Raw genomic sequence first — 12007 nt, forward strand, 5'->3', positions numbered from 1 at the left:
ATCCGAAGGCTCAGGTGAACATCCTGAGGTTTTTATTCCAATATCAAACCTCAAACATAGATCATATCTCAAAAAGGATGTAGAACAATTTCTCATTCGCTGTTTGACCGCTGTAGTGCAGCTGTACGTACCTGCTCATGTGGCGGTGAACGGAACTCCTTAGTCTTCTTGGCAGTGACGGCGGCCGACATGTTGAACGCCAGCATTAGCTCGTTGTAGCGGAACTTCTGGTTGAACTGCAGCTTGGACACGAAGCTGTCGGAGAAGGACACGATGGCCTCGATGCGCTGCTTCAGCTCACAGTCACAGAAGTAGTGCAGCAGCTCACACATCTGACAGGAATCCAGAACCCAGTTCAAAGACATTAGATCAGCAGGTATGGCATCAACAGCACATTTACAAGTAAAAGTTTGGTAACACTTTATAATATGGGTACTTTAATTATGGTAAGTTAATGTTTTATAAGTTATTGCTTAATAAGCATCATTAACTAAGCATTAATGAATTGTTATGATTAAACTAAACATTAGTTAACCAAGCATTAATTAACCGTTAGGTACAACATTTTAAGATTAAGTTACTGCTTAATAGGTATTAACTACACATTTACTAACTGTCAAATGCATTACCTAAGCATTCATTAACGGTTAATACATGCACCAGAAGTTTCATTAACTTCTGTGTCTGGTTCGAATGATGTTGTCTTTTTTTTATTACCATTACAAATGATAGAATATGTCAAGATTAAAGCTGTGATGATTTAGTTTAAATGTCTACAGCACTTTGGGCTGCTTGTGATTGATAGGAACATTAGCATGCAAACACCTTCTTCCTTCGCACTCATGCAGATGCAGTTACTTCTCATGAGATTAATCAAAAGAGCTCAGAATTGCTGACAAACGAAGAGGCAGCGTTCCGAATCAAATGTAAAAGACAATGGGCACAATTTGAATTAAATTAAAACCATGGCATATAAACTGATAGGCAGTTTAACATCTCACATTTAAAAGGTGGAGTCAGCAATTCAGAAGAACATTTGTTTACATAATCACTTTTTGTCATAATCAGTGAATATCTCCTCACGAACCATCACCTGTCCGTACAGCACTTGGGGGAAACAATCGTGTGTTAATACACGGCCTAGGCTCTGTAAACGGACATGTTGCTATCTACGGTGGGCCCCCTTTGTTTGTTACATACGCTTTGTTGACATACCAGTATACAGAGCCTAGACTGTGTTTTAACATCAGACTTTTTGAGTGCACTAACATAATGGACAGATAGTGGATCATGAGGAGATATTAAATTTTTTATTTTGACAACAAGCATTCTTAAGAATCGCTTACTCGACCTTTAAAGGCATACTAGGTAATCTAATCTAGAACACGTTTTGTTACAATCATCTAATATCTACTCACCATCAGCTAGCGCTGGTGTGCACACTGAAAAGAAGTTGCGTGTTTACGCACAGCACGACTCCGCTAACGGCGATCTATAAAGCCTGGCTCAGAGCCAGCAAATGTTTATGTTTATACCATCGGCGTCCAGAACGTTGCCAAATTGATGTTTCGGGAACGGGCTGGGCTCTCGCTCTGAGCATCAAATATTAACACAGTTAGTATAAAGATAAACAATCGTTTGCTATGTGTTCGCTGGAGATGACCTAGTATGCCTTTAAATTGCTAAACGTGTTTGCATTTCTTTAATGATAATTTTCATCACCTGGTGTTTGACCGACTCGGGCAGCGACTTCTCCAGCAGCCCTTTGGCCACCGGCTTGCTGTCCTTGGTCTCTTCCTCTCCAGCCTCCACGGCTTTCTCCTCGTTCTTGCTCACTTCCTCCTTCTCCCCCCCAGCGATAGCCACCTCGTCCCCCTTCACCTCCTCTCCCTCATTGGCCTCTCCGAACACGTTGGGGTCGATCAAGAGCAGGATCAGGCTCACCTCCTCACTGGTCAGGACCCCCATAATCAACAGTGTACCAATAAGCTTCAGGATGGGGACGAACTGGTACTGCACACTACCTCCCACAGGGTCCCGTATGTGTGGTCCTCCGCCTTGTACGGCCTCGGTAATCATGCTGATGGCTTTCTCTTTGAGGATACCCAGGGGGATCTGCGGGCTGTGGAGGTACTGGTGGTGCTTGGTGTTGATGATGCCCACGGGGGAGAAATGAACCCTGGGTTTGAGGGAGGTGCTGAGGCCCACGCCGGGCAGCGAGTGCGTCTTGGACTCATCAGGGAACAGCTTGATGGAGCGGGTCTCCGGGGTCACGGGGATGATGAACTCGTTGTTCATCATCAGGCGGGACTCCTTAGCTGTCTCGAGATGGATGCTGGCAAAAGGAAAAAAAGAGTCAGGTTTAATTAGGGCACACATCTGAAAGGCATTGACCATTATACATATCTGTTTTCTAGGTTTGTATTTCCCTTAATAGTATAAATGTGCAATTTGAATATTCCGGAGCCCCATAACACAAAATAACCATATATATCTGTTGGAAGTTACAGGGCTGTGTGATCAATAACAATTACTCAGAGTTGAGTGTGCTCTTTAAAGCCCACATTCACAGTTTGAAAACAAAAGTCTCACTATGCAGGAAAGTTTACACCCTGCACTAATGGATATTACCGTGATTACTTGAAAATAGCACGTGACATTCAAAAAGTTTAATTTATCCCAATTTAAGTCTGTCTGAGTGTTCGAGATTGTATAGACATATATGAAGAAAAGAGAGATTCAATTAAATCACAAATACAACACAGAGGTGTTGTTAAGATTCACCATATGAACTGACTTCTCGGTCTTGTGTACTGTATATACTATCTATGATACTGCGCCATCACTTTAAAAGTTAACATAGCTGAAGTTGAAGTTATATGTGTTCTTCATTCAATTCTTTGATTCCAACTTTATTTTTTTATTTTAGCCCACATGAAAGCTAGTTATTCATTTGTTTTCATATTGTATCATTGGCAACAGTATTTATTATATTGCACACTACAATTTCTGTCAAAGATTAATAAAAGAAAAATCATTAATCACAGTGAAAAAACATACTCCGATTATGCTATATTCAAACGAAATGCCACTACCACACCTGATGAGGACGTTGTAGAAGCCCTCTCTTAGCATGCCAGAGAGGTACTGGTTATCGATGGTGTAGAGGAGCTGTGATTGGTCCAAGTGGCTGCAGAGGGCGTGAGCAACGCGTGTGTTTCCCAGGGCGCACAGGGCACAGTACAGCTTCAGTGTGTGGTAGTGGAACTTCTTCAGGTCTTCATCCTCAGATAACTCCAGGATGTCTAAGCACCTAGAAAGCAGGACAAGAAAAGGTTAATGGTGCACAAGCCACTCATTGTTTCTACCAAATGAACACGGCAATATGAAGATAGATGCTTTGACACGATACAACAGTTTTACTGTTCAACATTTAGCAACACTTACAACATGAAAGCAATCCATTGTAATGCTTTGATACATAAAGATTGTCTTTTTATCAGGTCAGCGTTAAGAGTATTGGATTTAAGCAAACAAGTTTGTGAGAAAATGTGGTCTTAATATTGACAATATTTGCCTAAACAATGTTATTCATGGTATGCAAGACTATTGATCATGATCATCTAAACTATTGTGTGATGATCGTGCTAATCAATTAAAAATGTGGAGTCAGTGATTCTGGAGAACGCTTATTGTCAAAATCAGTGGATATCTCCTCACAATCCTCTACCTGTCCGTACTGGGTGTGAGCTGAGAATCCAGTGTAAATACACAGCCTAGGCTGTAAACAAGCATGTTGGTAGCTATGGTGGACTCCTTTTGTTTACATACCCTTTTTTTACATGCCAGTTTACAGAGCCTCGGCTGTGTATTAACACATGATTTCTTTCAGCGCACGGCCAGTATGGACAGATAATGAATTTTGAAAAGCATTCTCCAGATTCTCCTGACTCCTTCAGTAAATCCATAAGGGATGTTTCCAGATGATTCAAACGTCAACATAACATTGTGGGACTGACGAGGTGCTATGCTGCCAGCGAAGGTGTTTACAGTGCATCTACTAAGTAACCCTACTTCACTTTCTGTCTAAATCACATCCTTATTGCAGACCTGTTCTCCTCAGGTATGTGTACGGCCATCATCTGCAGTGGTTCAAGACACTGCACCACCCAGCCGTGCCTCTCGCTGACCCGAGCCGTCTCCACGTTAACAAAGGTGTTTGGCATTCGGCTCCACAGCACGGCTACGATGGTCTGCACATCCAGCCTGGGCGGACACTGAGGCACCGGGTTCCTGTGCTCACTCTTAAATATGGCCGATGAGAGAGGCATGGCATCCTGGGAGAGGACATTAAGTTATTTGAAAGAAGAATTACTATATTCAATGGAGGGAAACAAATTTAATTCAGTGATGGACCCAGTTTTTGGCTTAATTTACAATTAATTTAACATTTTCTAGAAAAAATAAATACTTAGGCTATAAGTTATTTAAATATATGAAGACACTGAGGAATGCTGGAACAAAATAGTCTTAAAAGTTTAACTGCTTCTTACTTCAGATCAAGATTTGTTTATATGTGTATATATATATATATATATATATATTAGAAAAAGTATTCATCATATTTTTATTCAAATGACTGCGATGCCAATTGCAGACAAAGCCTAATAATTAATGACAGCAAAAACGTCCAATTCGGGTCATAGTTACAATTTGGGTCAGTGATGACAGTTAATGACATTAGAAATAAATAACAATTAATGAGAAATGATCTATTAATGACTTTAAATGAGGTTAGCTGTACTTGAGTGCAAGTTAGTGTTTATTAAAAGGAAAAACCCCTTGAGATGAATCATCGAGGGAGGTCCTTCAGTTAATTAACAAGATTACAATTTTTAACACGTTCTACTTGTTCTGGTTATACAAGTATCCATTATTACAAAACCATATCATGTTCAAGCATTGCTTATTGTTCGACTGAAAAAAAGACAAACCTTGATCTTGACAAATTCAAACTGGAAGAGGTTTGCACTAGTGGGCTGTACAAACACAGCTGGGAACAGCTTGGTATTTGGCTCCACCTGAAAACAAACAAAGGTTGGTCATCCATGTCATAGATTTAAACTTGGATACATAGGATTTAGTAACGCACCGAAATTAAAACAAAGGTGCTGCAACACTGCATGATGGATATTTAGTCAGATATTTCTTGAACTAAAATCTAAGTGGAAGCTAAAACCATAAGATCATTAAAATGATGCTTCTCTTGTATTTATTCCAGAGGCAAATTCAACAAATGTCAGACAGCTTAAAGCCTCTAAGCCTTTGGATTAGCTGGTGTTTGAAATGGGAGTTAAATGAGTATCAGTTGATGACAGCCATCGGAGACAAAAAAAAAACACAGGAAGCTTTTAATCAGGGTAAAAGCCTCTTGCTTCCCACATAAAGCTTACCCTTATTTAAACATGCCAATTCACAATCAAATCAAGAAAACAACGGGAAAGAATATCACAGAGAAAGAGGACAACAATACTTGATCACCTCGATTCTCAAGGCGTCATTTGAATGTCTAGTCACGTATTCTATGACTGTCTGTGTTAAAACTGCGCTAGTGGAAACGGATGAGAATTCTGCTGTATTTTTCCCAAGTGCCTTTCCGAAGGCCTAATTTCCCGCAGTGCAAATTTGTTCACGTTACCTGAAGGGAAGATCTTTTGAGAGCAAGCACACAGATAAAATACGAGGGGCAGAGATGGAGGAAATAGTTTTGCATTCTTAGATTGATTGTTTGCTCGGTATAATCAGCAAATCCTGAATATGAGAAGCTGTGAAATGTTTTGGATTTTTCAATTAGAAATGACTGAAATTAAAAAATAGTCAAGAATTATATTTTTTAAATCAAGTTCGATCGATTAAAGGGACTCTTACCGATCCTGCAATTGAAAATTACAGCACTATCATACCATCACCCCTCCCTCCAATGCCCCACCCCCTCATTCCATGCTTGTATCACTGGTTTCACTTCAGAGGTGTCGGCCAGAACACCACTTATGGCCAAAGGCGTCAGATTATAAGCATGAGACTAGGAGAGGAGGAGTAGGGTTTTATTCGCTCTTTATTTTCCTTCTTTCACAGGCACAGTCGCATATAGATCGCGGGAAAAGAACAAAGGTTTACACTCCGCTCGTGAGGAGACGTTACAACAGCTGTTGCGACCCGCGAATCGCAGCCGTTAATAACATGCAAACTATATTATAACAGCGATCGGGACTGCATGTACATACTCACACACGGGTGATTCACATTTAAACTCAGATAAACACGTTTCCATGTGGAATGATCGCTTACTGCACGCTCACACATCTGACAGAGGGAGAAGAGAAAGGAGACTTACTAAACAGGCTCTCTGTCCGACTGACGCCACGGCCCTAACTGACTGCTATCCACACTGAACAAAACACATCTTAACGCACTGTAAGAAATAACAACACTAACTTATGAACGTTGGGGCCTTTTCTACAATGGGCGCTACTCGCTACTGTCTGCCGTGGAATCAAAACAAACCCTCTAGTTGAGGACGCGCAATACAGAAGCAGACCGCAAACAGACAGGTCTGTCGGCCATGTGATATTACACATAATATTATGAGATTGAACACATTGTTTGTTTTTACTCCTGGTGGGTCTGTCTTGCATTTTAGAGTATAATTACCTTATTAATACCATTTTAAACTAATCCAAAAAAAGTGTAAAAATGCGAGAAAGGTAAGAGTCCCTTTAATCAACCTATGTTTCATACAGTATGTGAATGAATGAATGAAAACCTTTATTTAAACAAACTCGAAAGGCATTGAGGTTCCCCTCATTTACAACGCCGACGAGCGCACAACAAACACAACAACAACAATAACAACAGAGTGACAGAATAAAACAGAGAAACACAAAATCCTAGCAAGATAAAAAAGATCAAAAGAAATAAAGAATTACAATAAAAGAGCTTAAAAAATTAATTCAGTTAAAACAAATGCAGTGGTGATGGTGAAAATCAGAAATCATAGATTTAAAAGAAGAAAAAATGGGGAGAATGGTCATATTGAAGTTGCTCTGAAGGGCATTCCAAGAGGTGGGGGCACTATAGCTAAAAGCAGTTGTTCCCAGCTTAGAATGAGCTCTAGGAACCTTTAAAAGCAGCAGCTCACTGGATCGGGTATTAAAAGACTGAGAGTTCCAGTCGAGCATAGCTGATAAATAGGGTGGCTGTTTACCAATTAAGGATTTAAAAATAAATAAAAATGTGCTTGTAGACTTACATACTCTTGGGTAGCATATCATATTTTATAAAATCTTCTCATGTTTCGTGTGCAAAAATGTATAATACGTAAAGCAAGTAACTCAAATTATCAGATAAATGTAGTGGAGTAAAAAGTAGAATATTTCCCACTGAATTGTAGTGGAGTAGAAGTATTAAAGATTCAGTAAGCAGAATGGTCAGTTTAGCTAACTTCCTGTCAGTGACTGCATTTAGCAGTCCCCTCCCTCGTCCCCACGTCACCACATTAAAGCACTGCGGTCTTCAAGCAGCGCGTTATCTAGCATCATCTCGGATCCATAAGTGTGATAAAACATGATAAAAACCATTAAAACAGACATTGGAAAGGATTTTTAACTGCTCCGCCATTGTAAGTGCATACACATTCACCCATCTGTCGCTCTGCATGTGCACTGGCAATGAGACGGGTGCCAGTTTGTAGCGTTCTATCTTCTGATTGGTTATCAGTAGTGGGATCCCCGAAAAAGTTTACTTGCCGATTACACGCATAGCGAGTGACTGAGAGATCGGCTTTATGAAACGTGCACACTATATAAGTGATCACTGTATGAATAAAGAGCGATTTAAAAAGTTTTTTAACATAAATAAATTGCTTACTTCACCTTTAAGTAACAGGAAAAGTTTCAGATAAAGTTCCTTAAACTGATGCACAACACTTGAGTAAATGTACTTTGTTACATTCCACTTCTGATGAGGAGAAGTAACCTAACTTGAACAACATTGGACTACATATATTTTAAAAAAACAACATTTTCGTATTTTAAAATACGTATTGACCTGATAGGTAGTGGCCAGCTCCTTGCCGTTGGCAGTGAAAGACACGAGTCCAGTGGCCAGGTCGATGAGACAGCCGATCTCCAGGTCAGAGTTGGAGTGGCTGGAGGAGGACGGGCTGGCTGCCTCTGTTCCACACACCATGTAGCAGTTACTCCTCTGGACACTGCAGACACACAAGTATGAAGCTGAGCTGAGCTTGGGATGCATAGTTGAATGTGAATGTAGTAAATCTAACAGGACATCAAAGACCACTGAAGAATTAAATAAATTGTTTTCATTGCGTGGCACATTTCTCGATTTGTGTTGACTTTTGCCTCATTCACATTCATTCTGTCACACACACAACCTCCATTCCAAGTTCAAATTATGGCTTAAGAGAAATTTGGGAGTGTAAGTAAGTTCACCATACTAATTAAAATGTGTAAGTCAAATATAGGGTTGACTAGGAAACGATTTTAATAATGATGATGCCGGTATTGTGTTAGTTTTATGGTAGTTTAATCTCAGGTCACCTTTAGTTTTGCTATCTCAAACACTATCTTAAACTCTTGCATGAGCATCTCATCCAATGAGCAATATCAAGACACAATTATTACTGATGCTCTAACAATTAATACATAACTTGTGAACGTTAACCAACATGTTAAACTTTATTTGTTGTTTAGGAAGTTACAATAAGCAAATGTATGTTTTGTTCATCGACAGTGATGTGCTAATTAGACATAACCTGTGAAATTCGTACAGCAACAACTGAATTTCCTTACGGTATTATCTTACCAACAATAAATATATTCCGCTTTCAAACTGTGGCCTTTAAACAATCTGAAATGACCTTCCCTATATTAATGGCACATATTTTGATATTCCAGGATACAGCCTAATATCCTGAGAAAACCAAGCAAATCTGCTGACTCTCCCTACCTAAATGGCCTCTCTATGTTTCATGATATTTCATAAACTCTAGATATTTAAACAGCTGGGTTAGCTTGCCTCTCATGGACGCGGCCCCTCTCGTCTCCCAGGGTGACGGTGACTGTTCGCGTCTTGTTGAGGCTGAAGTTCTTGCTGTGGTAATGATAGTCCGGTGTCACCCAGCCCACCCACACTGACGCGGGCTCCTGTCCTGCAAACACTCTCACTGAGTGGTAGTACTGCCATACAACACACACACACACACACACACACACACACACACACACACACACACACACACACACACACACACACACACACACACACACACACGGTTAAACTTAGTAAGTAGAGCTCAACAACATCTGTTGGGTGCCTTGAATATGAACATGTTTGTTGATTTACAGTTGTGATGCTCCCATAGTCAATAGTTCCATCTTCTCTTGGAGGATGGCTGTAGACACAAAAACACAACTGTGAGTTATAAAATCAACAGAACGCATTAAAATGTATTTGCCAGGCAAAGCAAATAAATGAGGCATGCAATCAATCAGAAAATATTTACTACAACAGTTAAAAACAAATTACCGTAACTAAACAAAACACAATGATTGAACTGATGTCACTGATGTCTGACCTGAGTTTGAGTGATTCATCCAGTATCCTGTCTGCAGAGTAGAAGTCCACAGGCATGCTCAGTCTACAGTAAAGCATGTCATTGTTGCTGTTCTGGGTGCCAAACGTCTTGTGGGTGACCTTGAGGCACGGAGGGTTGTCTACTGTTCCATCGATCCTTACCACCTGAAGGGGGTGACAGTGGGAATCGAAATTCAAAGGAGGATATCGATACACAGTGTAAATTTGATAGTCAACACCAGCAAGTTTAAAGTTTTATTTGACAAATGTAATCCAAAGTAATTTTAATAGAAAACAATAAAATAAAAACGAATACAATCGAAGGTAAGAAATACTAAAGGTAAACCGTAGAGTGTAATTCATATAATAATAATATCAAAGAGACCTTAAAACATAAATGTGACAATATACATGAAGTGGCAGTGTAACAAAGTGTACAACTGTTCATTATATCTAGGGTTCAGAGTATAGAGCGAGCTGCAGGCAGCTGACGGTCAGACTGGTCCTCTGCACAGACAGAGAGGAGCTCTATTGTTCTGCCGTTTGTGGATGAAGGATCAAGCTTCAAATCACTGATCAAATACGTCGTCTGTAGTAACACGGACAGAGGGACGTAACTCCGTGCCCTTCCCTCTTTTATATACAGTATATGGCCCTTCCTGGCTTCCATTTACACTACAGTATTCCCAGGGAAATTGCTGGTGCAGATATACCGTTAAATTGATTCTGGCTTCCATTCACACATGACCTCTTCCAGGGAAAATGCTGGCAAATTGCTCGGAAAGGCTGCATGTGTGAAACGGGCTTTAGACACTGGTTATCAAAGCTGTATGTTACTAGTAAAACCTGAATGAGAATCCCTGTTGCCATAAACATAAACCACAACAATTAACAATTCAAATGCCTCTGTACCTCGATATGATGGTGGTCCTTGGGTATGTTGATGAAGGTGGGCAGGCGCTTGCTGAACCACATGGTGATCTCTCTCTTCATGTTGACAGCGAAGGGCTCAAAGCCTTCCTGTAGACCATACATGGTGTAGTATTTAAAAGTACTGGCGTCTTTGCCCAGGTTCATCCGCCCGATCTGAATCATGCCCAGACTGCACACAGGGACGAAACCTGGAGGAGGGAGGAAGGGAGGGGGGTTAACGCACAGGGCTAGGTTTGTCATCCCTTGTTGCTGTCGAACAGGTTCCTCCTTGAACAAAGTTGGAAAACCTTTCTTTGCCGATCTAATTAAAAAGTAACTTAATGTTTCCCTACAACTAACAATGTGAGCCTTCACTCTGCCTCCAAGGGCTACATTTAATTATTATGGTGACTGTATAATCTTTTCAAAATAAAATCTATATAGTCAGGAAAAATACACCTGCACATTATAGTACAACAGGCTTGAAAGACACAGTATATTGTCACGCATGTAAGCACATTTTTATAAAACTCCTTTTAATCAATTAACTTTATTCCACCATGACTCTCTACTTTCTTTTCCTGCTGATTTAAAGGTGAAGTCAGCGATTCTGGAGAATGTTTGTTGACTCAGTAAACGGGTATGTAAACAAAAAGGGCCCACCTAGCCACATTCCCATTAACAAAGCCTTTTTCTTGCTTCATGCTAACCGCCAAACAAACCCAGTTACATCCCTAGAGTTACTGTGGAAGAAACACACACAGAATAAATGAATGAATTTGCACTACAGTTCACTGCAGTACGGAGCCCTTACCATCCTCTGTCTCAAAGTCAGCAAAGCCGAGCTCAGAGCCCTTGCTGGTGATCAGGAGCTCTCCGTTCAGGGTGAAAATCATGGACTTGTCCTCCATGTTAATCATGCAACCGACCACATCGCCCTTTTTCCAAGGTTCTCCAAAGTAGCGGCTGCCTGCATGCATACGTCGACCCTAAGGGAAAAAAGTGAAACGCATGAAATCTTTCAGCACGTTTAACGTATACGATCATATGTATACGATTATAAAACGTTTGATTAAAGCAATCCTACTAAACAAGCTTCCAAATTATCATCCTGTTATGTTTATATCTTGAATACTGCAATTAAGACATTATCTACAAGGGAAAAAAATATATATCAACAACAGAGGTTTTGGATCCACCAACGCTGGCAATGTGGATTGGGGAACTGTTGAACTGTATTGAACTTGAAAGATTGACGAGCTCTGGGAGCAATACACAAGTATAATGGCGGACGGGAACATGGGATAGATTTGCGTTCTTTTTTTTGTCATTTTTCTTGTCTTTTTTTATTTCTGTTCTGTTTTTTCTGTTGTGATGGTGCAGGTGTTTGTTTGTTTGTATGTGTTGTAAAAAGAAAGAGAAAAAACTGCAATACATATAT

At 40.2% G+C, this 12007-nt stretch overlaps 1 protein-coding gene across 1 annotated transcript in view; it reads right to left on the bottom strand.

The window, feature by feature from the left end:
* Positions 1 to 12007, bottom strand: part of ryr3 (ryanodine receptor 3) — a gene marked incomplete at its 5' end in the record, with an annotated part of 127253 nt that overhangs the window by 56586 nt on the left and 58660 nt on the right. The window contains 11 exons of the mRNA XM_080048252.1: positions 132 to 332; positions 1723 to 2335; positions 3101 to 3313; positions 4111 to 4337; positions 4995 to 5081; positions 8107 to 8269; positions 9097 to 9257; positions 9424 to 9472; positions 9656 to 9819; positions 10567 to 10775; positions 11381 to 11555. Of these exons, the coding sequence (XP_079904378.1) occupies positions 132 to 332; positions 1723 to 2335; positions 3101 to 3313; positions 4111 to 4337; positions 4995 to 5081; positions 8107 to 8269; positions 9097 to 9257; positions 9424 to 9472; positions 9656 to 9819; positions 10567 to 10775; positions 11381 to 11555 (2262 nt within the window). The remainder of the gene's footprint in view (positions 1 to 131; positions 333 to 1722; positions 2336 to 3100; positions 3314 to 4110; positions 4338 to 4994; positions 5082 to 8106; positions 8270 to 9096; positions 9258 to 9423; positions 9473 to 9655; positions 9820 to 10566; positions 10776 to 11380; positions 11556 to 12007) is intronic.

The sequence above is a fragment of the Ammodytes marinus genome, assembly GCF_949987685.1.
Source record: "Ammodytes marinus genome assembly, chromosome: 19".
NCBI classification, from domain to species: domain Eukaryota; kingdom Metazoa; phylum Chordata; class Actinopteri; order Uranoscopiformes; family Ammodytidae; genus Ammodytes; species Ammodytes marinus.